General features: G+C 39.2%; 3 protein-coding genes across 3 annotated transcripts; 2 read left to right on the top strand and 1 right to left on the bottom strand.

The window, feature by feature from the left end:
• On the bottom strand, window positions 1-3,249 carry pla2g1b (phospholipase A2, group IB (pancreas)). The gene is made up of 4 exons (XM_006805419.3): window positions 3,090-3,249; window positions 2,797-2,938; window positions 291-424; window positions 1-170 (listed from the first exon to the last, which is right to left on the bottom strand). Exons 1-4 carry the CDS (start codon window positions 3,136-3,138, stop codon window positions 52-54), a joined length of 444 nt encoding a protein of 147 aa, XP_006805482.1. The 5' UTR covers window positions 3,139-3,249; the 3' UTR covers window positions 1-51.
• A 2,930-nt stretch (window positions 3,250-6,179) lies between these two features.
• Window positions 6,180-9,248, top strand: LOC148100133 (sterile alpha motif domain-containing protein 3-like). Its single transcript, XM_087848656.1, has 5 exons — window positions 6,180-6,307; window positions 7,460-7,552; window positions 7,643-7,807; window positions 8,099-8,305; window positions 8,539-9,248. Exons 1-5 carry the CDS (start codon window positions 6,275-6,277, stop codon window positions 8,731-8,733), a joined length of 693 nt encoding a protein of 230 aa, XP_087704782.1. The 5' UTR covers window positions 6,180-6,274; the 3' UTR covers window positions 8,734-9,248.
• A 3,501-nt stretch (window positions 9,249-12,749) lies between these two features.
• On the top strand, window positions 12,750-14,165 carry LOC102793708 (phospholipase A2-like). The gene is made up of 4 exons (XM_087848655.1): window positions 12,750-12,861; window positions 13,022-13,178; window positions 13,278-13,405; window positions 13,639-14,165. Exons 1-4 carry the CDS (start codon window positions 12,750-12,752, stop codon window positions 13,761-13,763), a joined length of 522 nt encoding a protein of 173 aa, XP_087704781.1. The 3' UTR covers window positions 13,764-14,165.
• Window positions 14,166-17,398: the final 3,233 nt, after the last annotated feature.

Below are 17,398 nucleotides of genomic sequence, written 5' to 3'. Positions count from 1 at the left end.
CTATTCATTTACTGATGTTTTATTTTTTCACATGATGATGCCCTCTTCAGCTCACTGGCAGCGGTCACTCGGGATGTCAGCATTTTCCTCACTGTAATCAGCCTCACCGAAGCACATGGCTGCATTCCTGTCACACTCGCAGATAAATTTCTCACACGGATCGTTGTCATCTACAAGGGGAAAGGCAGAGAAGACGGTTGAGTGTTTGCTGTACACAGTAAGAGAAAATCTAACTACCAGCTGTAGACGAGGTTGATTGATAGTACACTGCTGTTGTTGTTAACACTCACCCAGGCAGGTGACAGTTTTGCTGGCCTTGTCACAGTTATAGCTGTATATTTCAGTGTAGGGGTTGTCCAGGATGGCCCAGCAGTCATCGTGCTGCATGGCATCACTGTAGCACTGGTCGTGGACCTGACAGCACCTACAACAAACACATGACACAATCAGACCATTAAAGCAACCCTTTTAAATTTACTAAAGGACTGCTGCTAACAGTTTCCTTAGAGCAGGGGTAGGCAACTCCAGGCCTCAAGTGCCGGTGTCCTGCAGGTTTTAGATCTCACCCTGGGTCAGCACACCTGAATCAAATGATTAGTTCATTCCCAGGTCTCTGGAGAACTTCGGCTGTCTCCCAATTCAGGGTCTGCAGCCTTAAAGGCCGCATTTTAAGGCCGATTACATCACCGCGACACGACAAAGGCTGTCCCAATTCGAAGGCTGCTCGAAATGCGGCCCTCAAATGCGTCCTTAATTTCCCTGAATTTTAAGTACGTGGCGGTGTAGACTTCGTGGCCCAACATATCCCAGAATGCATAGCGCGGCGGTGGGTGGGGATAATTTTGCCGAAAAAAAACGGCGGATGAGGGGCGCCTGAAGAGTAAACTTTAAGTAAGTACTGAATATTACGTCACTTATTTATGTGCAAATGTTTAATAACGAAGAACATTAAAACATTACTGTTGGCCACATGTCGGCAAAGTCATGTGACATTAGTGACGTTTGTACTAACTTGGTTTTAAAGCCTTTACTTTAAAATATACGCCGTTCAATAGCTGAGCTTAATCTTACAGAGAATGATCAAAGCTCATGTAGAAACAAACAAACAAACGAACAAAAGATTTTCTCCTTCATTTCTGTCAAACAAAGCTGTATGAAACGTTTCCAGCTGTTAGTATCATGGTTGCTAGGCAACCTGGGCAGCGCGACGGAGGCTAGACCGTCCCATTTCACAAGCCTCGCACTTCCGGCCTTAGCTGTCTTTAAGTACGCGGCCCTTGAGGATCGTTGAGGCTGCGAACTTTAAGGCTGCAGACCCTGAATTGGGATACAGCCTCTATGACATGTTGAGGAGGAAATTTAGCCATTTGAATCAGCTGCATTGGATCAAGGACACATCTAAAACCTGCAGGACACCAGCACTAGAGGTGAGTTGCCTACCCCTGCCTTAGAGTATAGTCTGCATCCTGGATCAGTAAGGTCAACATGAAATAGGACAGTTTATCAGCAACCTCTCTGTGACTCTCTGAGGTCGCCCAGTGATGGCATTGATTTTTATTTGGGGTTTTTTGTGTGTATTTTCTTTATCTATATCTGTCTGTGTCTATAAGAAGCAAAAAACAAACATTAGAAAATATGTCTGTAACAGTGCGGCTCAGTCCATGGAGACATTTTTTACCGCCTTGGGTGATTCACTAATCAATTTTATCTAATGAGCTTTTAATTAATAAAACAAAAAGAGATAATAAAGCAAAGTTGCACAAGAAACACTTTTCACTGAACGCTGTAAATTCCTAGCTAATTCCATTAATGCAATAGATTTAATTTACACAAACAACTGAATGGCTTTTCTGAGGAAACAGTTTGTCATGATCCGGAGTCTGCGACTCCGTGTTTATGTTATTATTATTCTGTGGTTTTGGTTATTTTGGGGTTCTTGTACATTCCCTGTTCACGTTTCATGTTCCTATGTTCTGTGTTCCCCAGTCTGTGTGTTATGTCATTGCGTGCATGTGTTTCCTGTTTTATTGTGAAGGTCTGCGTCTTATGTGAGTGTTTTCAGTTTGCCTCCCTTGTCTCGTCACGTTAATCCCTCCCACCTGTGTGTAATCTCCCTGTGTTCTCTGAGTGTATTTTGGTCGTGTCTTCTGTCTTAGTAGTTGCTGGTTCGTCTGTGTTATTCTCCTCCATTTTCCTGTGTATTCTGGCTGCATTACTCTCCCTGCATCTCCGTTTCAGGTTTGTTTTTGCTTAGCTTTTCCCGGTTTAGTTTACTCTTAGGTTTTGGTTTTTGTCCACCTCATCTCCGTTTGTGTCACCCTTTGGTTAATAAACCTCGCTCACCACTTAAGCAGTCTGCATCTTGGGTCCATTTATATTCACACACGGCCTGCCTCAGCACCCCTGACACAGTTACTGTGAGCACAAAGGCTCATGGGACTGTTAATGTTCAAATAATGAATTAAGTAGTTTTGTGGTCCTCATGTGGTTTCTGAGAAAAGACAAGTTTAACTCGTATCTGCCATGACCAAGATTAGAGTGAATAAAGATTTCCAGCCTGTGTTCAGCTAAGTAATAATCATGCAGTTGTGCAGTTTGTGGGAAATCTCACCTGTGATATTAACACTCTTGGGTTTAATGACATTTTTTTGATACATTTCGTGAGAAGCGTCCACTTGGATTACATAAACTATTTACTATTCCTGCTGAGTTTGTTTAAATACTTTGTGCGACACACCGTATAACTCACAGTGACTGTGGCAGGCAGCATGAGCAGCACGACTCCAGCAGTCTTACCTGTCAAGCTCATCAACAGGTGTGCCAGAGCCTCCCAGCCCGCAGTAGCAGCCGTAATCAGCGTAGTCCAGCGCTGGCCAGCTATCGGGTACCGTGCACAGGATCATGGACCTGAACTGCCACAGAGCTCGATAACCCAGCACTACGAGACCCAACAGAGACATGTAGCAGGTTCACATCCCAGAACGGTCTGGCATTGCATCAGGCAAAACCAAAACTCAAGCCTCCTGGGAGATTTCCTGATATCAGTTTCACTGAAAGAGAGCTGTCATGACAAATACTTTTAAACTTACAAGCTGGGAGGCCGACGAGCACAATGAGCAGAGAGTGACTCAGATGCATTTTACTGGAGAAGTGTCTCGATGATCTTTGGGGTAAAGCTGTTGCTTTATATTGACCATCGAACTGAGAGGTGGTCCTGCTTTGACCAGCTGCTGGGACTCATCCAGTCTCTTATTTAATACCTTATACAACATATATGGATCCACATGTATTAATAAGCAATAGGTGCATACACAATCACATGCATATACGAGCAAGCACAAACACATTAATGCTTTTTATATTTGGTCGATTTTTTTTTTTCCTGTTGTGTAACGTTTAATTTCCTTTGATCTTATATGCACACCAAACACAAGCAAAGTGCAACTGAAGGTCATGAGAGCTGTGCCAAATGTTAGCTATTTACACAGGTGCATGTTCAAGTTTTAATTTGACTCCAGGTAATCCAAACCCAAGGGAGCACAGAGTAAGCAGAAAATGTAGAAATACATTATAGACCATGTTATTCAGGAAAATTAAAAAAAAAAAAAAGCCCAAATAGGGTAATTGGGTAACTTTATAACAATGTCAGACTGTTAAGCATTAGTAGGATATTAGTAAGGTATTGGTGCAGTATTGGTAAGTGCTTAATTCACCCTTCCTCCTCCTTAGTGTGTGATTTTTAATTATCCTTCTGTTGCTGTTACACCGTGTACAGCAGTCACTGCTACCACATCACTTCTAGTATCATACATTGCCTGGAAATTAGGCTAAGAATGACAGAGATGTTTTTCCTGAACATTCACGAGAAATCATATCCACAACTGGACGACTCGTGTTGAGTTATGGAGCATATAATAGGTTACTAGTGGAGTCCATGAGAAGATAAATGCTGTCTTTTTAGGAGTGTTGGAGACAGGAAATGGAAATGGAACTTTTAAGATTAGGCTTAAAACTTTCCTTTTTGCTAAAGCATATAGTTAGGGCTGGATCAGGTGACCCTGAATCCTCCCTTAGTTATGCTGCAATAGATGTAGGCTGCCGGGGGATTCCCATGATGCATTGAGTTTTTCCTTTCCAGTCACCTTTCTCACTCACTATGTGTTAATAGACCTCTCTGTATTGAATCATATCTGTTATTAATCTCTGTCTCTCTTCCACAGCATGTCTTTTATCCTGTCTTCCTTCTCTCACCCCAACCGGTCGCAGCAGATGGCCCCGCCCCTCCCTGAGCCTGGTTCTGCCGGAGGTTTCTTCCTGTTAAAAGGGAGTTTTTCCTTCCCACTGTCGCCAAAGTGCTTGCTCATAGGGGGTCATATGATTGTTGGGTTTTTCTCTGTATCTATGAAGCGCCTTGAGGCGACTTTTGTTGTGATTTGGCGCTATATAAATAAAATTGAATTGAATTGAATTGAATTGAAATGCTTGTTGTCTTTTTATTGCTTCTGCTTAGAGAAACACTCAAGTATTTGTAGCTTTAGTATACATGCAGCAGTTTTGTTCAAAATAAGAGAGCATAACATGAAAACACAGAAGGCCACAAATCTCAAAGTATCTATGAGTGAATACAGATGTTTTACTGGTGCAACAGAGTAAAGCCTAACAGCAACGGTCCTGTTGGACGATTATATCCTGGTGTAACTTAACTGTCATGGCTCCACTGGTGGTTCTCTTTATTAATGATGCTTTTAAGACTGCTGCTTTTTGTGAGTCTCCCAGACATCATTTTTGTGTCTTCTTTGATCCACTCTTTGGGTCTTTGTGAAGCAAGGCTGTTTACAGCAGTTATGGTCACAGCACGGACACAGACAGCCTAAATAGGCTCAGCAGTGTTGCCTGTCACAGTCACCAGCAGGTGTGCTAAAGCCTCCTGGCCTGGAGTAGCAGTCATTGCTCACTGAATCAAATAAGAGCTACACTACAGAGCAGTCACATTTTAGCATGTAATGTCTCCAGAATGTTTTCGAGATTTCCAAGATGTCAAAGATGTTGATTAAAAAATGCAGAGGTCTTTAAAGAGTAGAGGGATGTTATTTCTTGGACAAAAAAGTCAGGGTTAGGGCTGTTATACTGCCTCCCTGTGGTCACTTACAATAGTTACTGTGCAGCAGTAGCACAGTACAAGAAGAATGAATTTATAGAAAATAATTCAAGCAGATTAAGAGAAGCTTTGGGGGATTATCTTAATGCTGCATTGAGGTTCTGGCATGTTACTTATGTCAGGTTTCCACAAATATTTGCTGACCTTTAAACACACTCCTAAACCTCGTGGAAACCTTCACAGAAGAGTTGTAGTTGTTATACACTCTCAGAAATAGAGGTACGAGAGAAGAACATTTTTGTACCTATAGGTACATTATTTTTAAATGTTCCCTTAAAAGTACAATACTGGTCTTTAAAAGTCCAGAAATGCCCCTTTAAAGGTTCAATTTGATATAAAGTACAAATCTGTACCATTTTGACCTGTACTGCAGTGACAGTGGCAGAATGTGGTAATGGGTCAGCATGGGAAAATCTGGATGGGCCTGGTTAATTGTAAAATTCATATGAGATGTGAGTGTGCTCATAAAAGCTACATGGTATAATCAAATCTGTTGGTCCTCTCCTCTGTAAATTATCCTATGATGCAAAGAATATCTGTAACCTACCTTTGTGTAAGTTATGTTAAATTATATATATAAAAAAAAAACCCCACACACAATGACATGCAGGCACAACCAAATGATGTTAAAAAAAACTGGTCCATTTCCATTTCATTAAGTTCCAGTTATAATTTTTAATGTTTTAAATCTTGGTTGTAGCCTTCAAAAACGTGAAATCATTTTACTGTTATGTTTGGCCATTTACTTTTTCGCTTTTACTACATCCTAGAATTGTTCATTAATTGTGAGGTTTTTATGGAATTTGCAACATCAAGTTAAACCGAGGTTCTTTGGAAGTTAAAATGTCAAGCAGATTTTTATGTTACGGTAACTACATTTTGTAAGTTACAAATATAGTTCGCCAAGACAGCATAACGGTTTCTAAACAACTGCGCATTAATACCACAATGTTGTATTTTCATGTGTCAAGTTCGCAACGCGCATTAATCCCAAAGGCTGAAAAAACAGCAGCGATGAGTGCTCCGCCTCCGCGCCGACTAGCGTTGAAGCAGAAAATGACTCTCAGGGGTTATCGACGGAGGAGCCCCTCAAAAAGTTGATGGAAGAAGGCATTGATGTGTCAGACGACGAGGCGCAAAGGTTTTGAGGTAAGTCGGGTGTGATTTTGTGTTTTTATAAAAATTACAACGTGTAATTTTACAGTGGAGTTAGCAAAAGTCCGAAGAGCTAGATTTAAAATGGGTGAAAGCTAGCAGTTAGCTAAGTTTTAAACAAAGAAAGGTACAAATGTGGACTATTTAGACTGTTGGTGGAATGTTCAACGTCTGTCTGACCGCCGTATTCGAGTGTTTTATCAATAAATAGTGACTAACCGTGTACAACAATGTAAAAAAATCAATAATTTCTCAAAACATGCTAGTATGTAAATATAGCTATTAACAAAATCGTTTTCTAAGCCAAATATATCGCATCTAACTTGTTTCCCGCTCGAAGGGATTTTAAACAATGGAAGGTACACATTTGTACCATTCCACCTACTTAGTGGGATTTTCGAATATGAGAGCTGTAAGCTCTGCACAGGGACAGTGTCTGCAAACACCTGTGATGCCAGCTAGCTGCTCGATCAGGGATCGATTTATAATTTCAAATAAACAAAATCAAGGAGGCAAATTGTGGGCAGCAAAAACAGACAAGATAGCCTAGGATTCTATTCTCCCGCAGAGTCGCTTGGATCTCAAAGAACCAGTCCAGAAAGAACAGAAGTACCTAAACAAAATAATTGGGACTCTTTATGAAATGCTGTCACAGTACACAATGTAAGGGTTCCTTTCTGAATAATTACATTAATTTCTTAATATTAATATTGCTGTTGTACGAGAGGCAGAGAACAAATGGTTAGCCCATCTGCCTCCCAATCTGGAGACCAGCGTTCGAGTCTGGCGTGACACATGGTTCCAATGAACTGGCAATAGTGGTAAAACCATACATCCTGTGTCTCCAGACCTTGTCTGGACTATGATATCCAAAGTGTTCATTTTCAAATTTGCTCAAGAGTAAATTAATAATTGAGGACTGCAGTCAATTAATTAATGAAGTTTGGGAGAGGTGTGGCTGTTTGTCCACGCCCATTTTTTTTAAAAATTAAAATCAACTTTAGCTACATTGATTTGACATTGGTCTATAACATACTATTTACAGTAATAACAATATGATTAGAAGAATTGAAGAACATAAAAGCCCCCAGGAAAGGATAAGAGTAATCAGTGTGCTGTGGGTTGTTTTTCTTATGTTTGAAACAGGTACCCAACCCACTCAGACTACATCCAGGTCATCAAAGCCCATCAAAGATTGTGAAGTATCCTTTCTTAAGAGATGTACACGGAAATGGTTATGTGAGTACCTCTCCTTTTTTGTTTCTTTTATAGATTATATTAATATAAAGTAAGCATAATTAACTACTTATATACATTTGAAACAACTAGGACACCTGGCACGGCCAACTCAAGAGAAAGTTCAAAGCAGAACGGGCTCCCCTAATCAGCAACGAAGAAGTGAACCGGGTTAAAGAAAAGTTTGGACGCACGCAGAAACATCGGACCACAGAGGAATCCAGCAGCTCCTGTCTGAAGAGACTGAAGCCCTCTCTCGTAAGTCCTCACACCCTCAGCCTCTAAAAGCTAAGGTAACATATGTAGTCTTATTATGTTCACTGTAAAGCTAAAAGTAAACATTAATTGAAAGAAACATGTTAACAGATAACATTAACATAGAAAAAGGAACTTCACAGTTGATTTAACAAAAGTCTGCTCAACTTGCAATTCCTATTCAACATTATTGCATTTTTTTTCAAAGCATTTGGTGTACAAATTACTGCATTTCGAGTAACATTAACTTATCAGATTTTACTTATGATAATACTGATATCTGCTTTGACAAAGGATTCGTGCTTTGTGGGGGAAGATGCAGCCTCCATTGATGCTCATATCAAGGTGCTAAATGATCAGCACAAGAAGCTACATCCTGACACAGCACTGGTGAAAGACCGCATGACAAAAACCTTTGCATGGAGACGTCGAGAGGTAGCTGAAGGAATGTGTACTGTGGACCTATTAAAGAGATATCCATTCCTGGGGACATCTGCAGGGGTAAGAATTGTTAAGATGATTGGGGAAACAGCTAATGATTTTTTTGTCTCTAAATCTGATTATTTTTTTCTGTACTAACTGATTAATCAATCTGTTCATTATCTTTAGAATTTTTGTTCAAGGGTTAAAGCACTTTACATTTATCTCCAGTCTCTGTCTTTAAACATGTCAAAAGTTTAAATCCTCAATGTAAAATGTCATTCTTTTGTCTATTCTGCTCTTTTCATTTCCAGTTGTGTGATGAGGTTGATTTAATGCATCCCTGCCAAGACAACATCTGTCGCCGCTTTAGCGAAAACTTCACTGCTGTTCTTCAAAATGTTCTTCAAATGACCAAGGATTTGCCACTGAAGAAGGTCTACATGGAGGCAAGAGAGAATGCACTGGCTGAAGACATTACAGGTGCTAATTTGACCTCATACAAATAGTAAATTTTGTGACAATTCATTTGCTGTCAGTGCTGGGAGTTTTCTTCAGATAGGTTGCTTGTTGACTTTGAACATTCACTCAGCACAAGTGTCAATGTGCCATTTTCATCTCTGCCAGGTGACTTACAGAATGCTCTGGAATTGAACAAAAGTTTTACAGATGTGCATTTTCAGGATAAAGTGCTTCAGCGTCTGTCTGCTATATCTGTCAGCAGTGTCAAATATGAACTTGAGGATGTTTTTGTAGTTGGCCATGTACACACTGAAGCCATACCTATATTCTTTAAAATCAAGTATATTTTGAATGTTGATACTTGTTGGGTATTGTGTGGGAAACTGGTACTTCCTTGCACTTTATGAATGTCATTTCCATGCTTACCAAGTGGCAGTTGACAATGACTGGATCCTGTTCAATCCAGGAAATGAATTAGACTTTCAAGCTCTAGACACCTATTTAGTTTATGATAGGCTGTTTGTGTCCTTGAGGTATTCTGTGTGACGTGATTGCAAGCACATTTTCCACTTTGTCTATATATATGACATATATGTATATATATATATATATATATATTCTGGCTTGATGAAGTAGAGCAAAACATTTGTGTGGACAGTTTTTTTTTTAAGTACATGCCATCTCTGTGATCCGTCAAAACATTGTGTTCAGGTGTTTAATGTCTTTATGTGATTGTTTACTTTTTTTAAATGAATGTATTTTTCTTGACATGTCCTATGGCAATATACGAATGTAATCAAGGATGTATTCCTGTGGTTGTTTAAATGCTTTGATGTGATTCTTTTATCGAAAATAAATGGTTAAATAACCAAATATTTTGGACTATTGGGGGTACATTTTTGTCTCTTTAGGTACGAAATAGGTTGTCGCTGGGGGGGTACCCTCATAGGTACCCTATTGTACCCTTTTCAAGGGAACATTTCTGTACTATAGTTTGAAGGTACATTTATGTCTTAGGAAAGTACATGATTGTACTTCAGATGGTACAACTTCATAAGGTACAAAAATGTACCAAGCCTAAAGGGTACAGAAATGTCCCACAAAAAGGAACACCCCCAGCGACAAGCATTTGTACCCTTTTTGGTACACTTTGGTACCCCTATTTCTGAGAGTGTAGCTGCAAAGGGTGGGCCGACATCATATTAAACCCTGTGGGATGTCACTCAAGTGCACATACGTGTGAAAGCAAACGAGCAAATGCTTTTGGCAATACCTAAGTAGATATCAGCTTGACAAATGTAAACTGCACAGTAGAGGGGAAAAAAATCGAGTCTAATTAAAATAAACTCATGTGACCCGCAGAGATCCACGTGAGAACATTTGTTTTTGTCATAGATGTCCTCTTTGTGGTTTGTCAGCAGTCCTAGAGGAGAGGTTTCTATGTGACTCTGATACTGGCACTGATACTGATCTCTCAGTTTTTAAAGCTCTAACTGTAATTTTGTCAGCCGTACTTTAATATGCATCACTTTATTTTTTGTTCTGTAAAGGTCCAGCACATTCATCATCATGTTCTGCTTCCTTCTGTGACTACACTATGAGATACACATATAAAACACCCCACGTCAGAAATGTGCCGTGGAAAGTTGTGGGAACTGTGGTAAGTGCTGGCTGTTTACACAGCTGTGAGGCTGATGACTTCCAATAATTCAAATCCATGGAAACACAGAGCGACCAGGGAGAAAAGACCAACCGTATAATAGAAGCAAGTAGAAGAAAACTTTTCAGTTAAAAGTAAAAATACTGTAACAAACTTTCGTTATATAAAAATGTGCATAAAATATAAAGGCAGGTGATGAAAGCTTAACCCCATAAATAACCGTATATACGTCCCTGAAGCCAGATATGAGGTCACCAAGGTCTCATCTCACATTTAATCATATATAATTAAATTAATATTTTAATTATATACAGTCTTCACAGTATATCAAATGAATGTCTGAGCTGTGAGTCATTCACTGACCTTCAGACGGTGACATAAATATACATGTTAGACTGCCTCCTTGATGATGATGATGATGATGATGATGATGGTGATAACCTTTTACTCCAGACATGTAAATCAAACAAATCAACATATACACATAAAATATATACGTGACATGAAATACCAACTCAATTGCCAAATCCAAAATAGAGTAGGAAGGAATACCTACATACTTATTAATCCCTCCCACATGCTCACAACCAGTTCACCCTGATCACCATTAACCCCACGTCCCCCCAATACTTGTCTACACTCGCCCCACGAAAGAGAGAAATAAAAAAAATCTTTATTTATCGGATAAATATAGATATAATGATATATCTATCCTTCCAAAATGTTCAGAAACGTTTTTGTTGTTGTTGTGACCAAGAACCGGAGCTGTTTTGTGTTTATCAATTAATTTGTTCTCATCTGTTAATGACAACTTCGTCCAGTATTTTGAAGAATTGTAAAAGTAGAGCAACAGGCCTGTAACTGTATCATGTGTGACTTGGTGTCGATCTCTATTTCTGTACAACTTCAGCTATTTTCATTTGTGTACAAACTGCTATTGTATGTTAAAGGGTCACTGACGTTTTGTTTTTTTTAGCAATGCCACTTATGTCACACTATTAAGCATCAGAAAGATATAAGTAAGGTTTTAACAAATGCTTAATCCATCATTTATATAGCATTAGTCCTGCTTAGCAGTTTATTACTGCACATATATTATTATGACTATGATTGTGATGCGGTTGCAGTGACAGCTGTAAACGTAACAGATGGATAAACATATCTGTACTTAGAAATGCCATACTAAGGAGTAATGATATATAAATGATGAATTAAGTATTTACTAATAGATCTCACTAATGCTCAAAGTGCCACCTTCTTTTCTTCTCGATGCGTTCAGCTGCACACGTTATCCAGATATCTTTGATGTAACCTTCTGTATTTTATAAACTCTCTAATTAATTAGAGGCTTTTTGTAGTTTTTATGATCCATTGGTATTCTCCGTAATTTTCCTCTTATAAACATTTTCTGAATGTTTTCCTTATAGAAGGAACTTGAATCTGTGTTTTACTAGTGAAGCCATTATACGCAGTTTTCTTTTGGTTGTCAGGATTTTTTGCCAGTTCCTCTTTTTTCAATGGCATTTGGTTTATTCTGACAGGTGTTTAAACTGTGTTTGGCAGAGCTGTACTGAGAGTGAACAGAGCATATCTGTACGTGTCAGAGTGCGTCTAAAAGGGGCAGTCAGTACCAACTCCAACTGGTTTTTAAAGGGTTTTGCTGGTCGTGACATGAATTTTATTTTCTGGCAGAAAAGGTGGACGATGTGCTGTAAGAGTCCCAAAATGTCATGGCTTTTTTGTATATACTCATGCTGAACATTTGGAAGAACATTTCGATTTTCATTTTTAATTTAACAAACATCAGGTTATTTTTCATAGCATTTAATCCCCCGATCTTCTAATTGAACCTGAAATCTGATTCTGGGGTCTGCTCTTACTCACTCTCATCAGGTTCACATCAAGTTCACCAGTCTGCTGAAGGAAGGATCTTAACTGTCCAATCACATTTTGTCCTACTATAACAAGCCTTTGTGCCCACTGCCCATAAATTAGTTCAAGTTCACTGTAGTGCATGGTTTGACTACTTATCCATCCCACCACTCACTGCTGCTGCAAAAACAACTAATGGATGAAATAAACTCCTTTGATCGTTCACCTGTTGCTTCAGAATTAGCTCTTTGAATATTCCTTTCCATTATTTTGTGTTTTCCACGTGTGATTGAACTGCACCATTTGGTGGTTCATATATAAAAGCATAATTTATAAACTGAAACTTTGATATGGATTTTTTTAAACAAAGTTTAAGAAGCATGTCATAAAAATACCAAAGTGAGGTTTATTACCTTAAATTTACACACTGCAGAAACTGAGTAAATGCTGTTATGTTCTACCAATGAAATACAAGAAAAACAAAGTGTGCTGGCCTAACAGAGCATCAGATTTGATGTTAGTCTTTGACAGATGTCTCCACCCCCTCTCACCCGTACTTTAAAAGCAGGCTGTACCAAATTTCAGGTTCATGTGACTGTAACCATGAATTTGATAACTCCTCCTCTGCTGCTGCTTCTCACTGGTAAGCATGAAAAAGCTTCTGTACGTTATTATCAGTCGTGTTTTACACAATGACTGTATCGCTTTAAAAGTTGTTGTTGTTGTTTTTCTTTTACAAGAGATTTTATTTAAATATAAATAGATAAATTCTCCTAATCGATTTTTTGAGTACGTCCTAACAGCTTGTGCGGTCAGTGGTGCAGTGCTGCCTAAGGCAATGTGGCATTTTGGGTTGATGATCCAGTGCGCCCAGCCCGGTGTTAACCCTGTAAGATACAACAATTACGGCTGCTATTGTGGCTTCGGAGGGAAGGGGACCCCCCGAGATGGAGTGGATGCGTAGGAATCAGACATTACACATCATTGTTTTCAGTTTTTGAAATAGAAGGGAACTTGACATTGTCTCAAACATGCTCTCTCCTCCCGATCCATTTGCAGGTGCTGCCAAATTCACGATAAATGCTATAAAAATAGCAGAAAGATTCCTGGATGCGGGGATGTTGAAAACCTTCCTTACATTATTGATTTCGATTTTACCTGCAATAATCAAAGAGTGACCTGCTCAGGTAACACTGTCACTAAGTCTTAGTAAACAGGCTTACAAACAGACACATTTTGGGCAAAAGAAATAGTTAAATTCTAATGTTCTGGGTTTTAAAAAATGTATTTAAATCACAAATTTCCAACTGTCCATGTATGTCTGGAACCACGCCACCTTTGTAATGTTTAAATGCGTTAGATGTTTAGCTATTACTGTGAAGTTGTGTATTCATGTGCTGACGCGGCTCTTTCTCTGCAGCGGCCAACAAAACGTGTCAAGCTGCTGTGTGCGAGTGCGATCGTGCTGCGGCTCACTGCTTTGCGCAGAATACATACAACCCAGAAAACAAGAACCTGGATCAATCAGTTTACTGTGTCAACTGATCACATCACCCACCACAGCAGAAAGAGTGATTTGTCACTTTTCAATACTCACTATTTCCCATTTGTAAGCACTTATAACACAGCTGACTGATTCTTTTAAGATGTCAGTTTGAACACTGATCCACAAGTTTAACTGAAATATTTTCAACTTTTGATCCCATTACAAAATTGATTCTGCTGTCTTTAAACTGACATCAGGGAGAAGTCTGGTTTCAGCAAAGCAACTGTACAACATACAATTGGCTTTTATTTCAAAAATGAGCTTTGAGCCTTGTAGTGGTCACTTATTTTTCCACTGACTGTGGAAACTGTGGAAAGTTGATTGGTTTTGATTAATCCATACAACCTCCAATTGTTGTTTATTAATGTACAAATGCCATTAATAAAGACAGCCAACATCTAAAACATAAAACTGCACAGCTGGTTCTTGATGGTCATCTAGCTCGAGCTCAGGATGAATGTGTGCACTCGTGTACTTGAAACAAATGAACCTAAATTAATGGTGTCATCTAAAGGCTTTGCCTTGACAGAGGGCAGTAATACAGAGACAATCGTTTTAATAACCCTGTCTCAAGTCTTAGTATCAGTAAGTTATGCGGTAACAGCGGGAGTGATGGGACTGCGCTTTTTCTCGCCAGCACAGTGGCCAAAAGAGTCACAGCAAACTAAACCAACAGCTAACAGGAAAAAGAAATGCAGTGAGGAAAAGGAAACCAAAAGGTGTGATGGTCCTGGGTTTTCTGTTTTGGACTTTTTTTATTATTATTATTTAACATACCCTTTGGTTCTTAGTTTGACCAGTATTGTTTATTCCTGATGTGTATCATGTGCATCACAAGTCTTTGTTTTTTTGTTTCTTTATGGTCTCTTTTATGTTTTCTTAGCCTTCCGTGTTAGAGTCTGTCTTCTCTGTTTAGTTACTTCCTAGTTTTCATCACTTGTGCTTTGTATTGACTTAGGCTACGTCCACACTAGCCCGGATCGATTTCAAAACGGTGTTTTCATCTGAAAACGCATCCACACCATCTTTTTCAGTCGTTTTCACAGAGTCCGAAAACGCGTACGTTCCAGTACTGCGCATGCGTGAAACGCAAGAAGATTCGACCTGCCTCATTTCTGTCTGCCGTTTATTTACTTTGCGGCTCTTTGAAACGTTGCAGCAAAATGTTGAGGAAAAGCACCGAGTTTTTTGTTTTTTTTTAATGGACTAACAATGAGGTGGAGTTGTTGCTGCGTAAAAGTACAAAGTTGCAAAAGTGAGTGAGAGTTAAAGAATTTAAAGAAAAGCTATCTGGAGCATGTACAAACTGATATTAATCTTTAATAGGGCTGTAAGATTGAGAGCAAACAAAACAACTGCCGTAGAATGCCCTCTGCTATCTTAGTTTAATTGGTCACATGACTGCATCACATGACTAACATGCGTCATCTTTTTAGAAAGTCTGCGTTTTCGCTGTCCACACTGCCACTCCAAGTGACTTCTTCAGTCTCCTGAAGAAGTCACTTGGATGAGTGACGAAACGTTTCTCCCACAAAACGCTACGTCCAGATGAACAGAATCAACTTTTGGAGATTTACTTTCCTGGATGATTGAGAATGCATCAAGACGTTTCCTTGTCTTGGTTTCTCTTTGTTTTCCATTGTTTCCTGGACGCATTCCCTGGGTTTCCTGTATTATTATTCCTACTAGGGATGCAACGATACCAATTTTTTCAAACCGATACAATACCGATACTTGGATCTGAGTACTTGCCGATACAGAGTACAAAAAACGATACTTCTACCACACACACACACACACACATGCAATGAATTGGAAGACAGGTTTTATTTTATTCCCTGCCGATAAAAAAAAAATCTTAATAAAAATGACCACAAAAAAATTTCAAGTGAAAAATAAGCACTTCTGTTAAATTATTGCAGAGTCTCCACATTGTAATTTTACAAAATATCACTGAACTATTGGCACTGTCTCGAGCTTTCAGAATAATAAATAAACACTTCTGTTTGGAATAAAATAAATACAAATTAGGTTTGAGAATAAAATAAACTTTTAAATTGTTGCAGAGTGTCCATATTGTAAACAAACAAACAAAATAACGAAAGTATTCGGCATTGACGAACGAACTCCCCATCTGCCCGTGGATCATCAGTCCACTGTGCCGTTAAACCAAGGACTGACATCGTACACACACTGCTTGTCTTTACCTCTTCAGAAAGTTTTGGCACCATTATCTCCCTGATGTGTGGGCGGTTGGGAATTTCATATCGCAGCTCGAGTATGCTGAGAAGACGGTGCAATCCTATGTTTTCCACGGCCGGCATTGGCTGGTCATCCAGAGCGATAAAATGATTCAGAGCCTCTGTTATTTTAACTGCCCGTGGATTTTCTCTTGACATTTTTCTTCGCTTTTCCAAAACTTGAGTTAAAGTTGGCTGTTCCACACTGCTGACATTTTGTTTAGCCTAGCTACAGCAGCCTCCAGTTTCTCTTTTTTATCTGGAGCCGCCAGTCTCACTCGTCTAACCCTGTGCCTGTTTAGCTCGGGATGTCCCCCTAGTGGCCAATCTAAAAAACTACAACAGAAATGACAATCCACCCTCTGACTAATGAAATAAGTTAGTATCGGTTCATGGTATCGGTTAACTTTTACGAGTATGAGTACACACACATTTTACAGTATCGGCCCTGATACCCGATACCAGTATCGGTATCGGTGCATCCCTAATTCCTACTGTTTCTTTGTTATTTGCATTTCCTGGCTCCACTGTTTTTTGGATCATGTTTATCTTTGAACTATTCAGCATTAAAGGCTTGCCATATTTTTACTTCTGCTGTGTTCTGCATTTGGCACCACAATAAAACTATCCTCATGCTACGCAGCTGATAGTGACAAAATAGGACTGGAATCTGCGATTTTAAATGTCAGCTGGTAAAAAAAAACTATAGTTCATAACATGACAGCATATCAAAATGTATTTTTAAAGCAACAGGAGTTCTTTGAAATGAAGCTTCTTTGATCTTTACACATTGTGTGTCTCATTAATTAACATGACTTTGTTACTGAAACAATGCCTGTTCATCCTGCTGAATTGGTTAATCAAGTAAATCTGAAGACAATTTCCCCAGCATGCTTGATGCTGGCCCTGTGAAACTTTTGTTTTGCCACAATATGCCTTGGTCTTTGAACTTATCAGCTCATTGTTGTCTTTCAGATGCTTAATCTCTTCTTGTCACCAACACTTCCATGTGACCATACCCCGCCCACTAGTTTTTGTCCCCTCCCATGCTTTGTAAGTGGTTCTTGGTCGTCTTACCCTCTGAGTCCCACTCTCTGAATATGTTCCTAATACTCTGACACATCCTTGCAACGAACTCTCGGAACAAAGAACTTGTGTGATTTCTTAATATTATTTGAATGTGCCTTGTGCAATTCATCTTTAACATCACATTACTTTGGATTGAAGATAACTTTGGTAAATCTGTGTTTTTTTTGTTCAGTGCACTTTTTTGGTCTTTATTTGGAACCACCAACACTGAAATGCTGCTGCTCTCCATGTTTCAGAACTTTACCTAGAGACGTCTCCATGTTGTGCTGTAGTTGAAATCTGACAGAAGACACTTGCTGACTATT

This window comes from Neolamprologus brichardi, chromosome 12 (assembly GCF_056152115.1).
Source record: "Neolamprologus brichardi isolate AB-2024 chromosome 12, ASM5615211v1, whole genome shotgun sequence".
Lineage (NCBI taxonomy): Eukaryota > Metazoa > Chordata > Actinopteri > Cichliformes > Cichlidae > Neolamprologus > Neolamprologus brichardi.
This window is presented reverse-complemented; position numbering and strand designations above follow the sequence as displayed.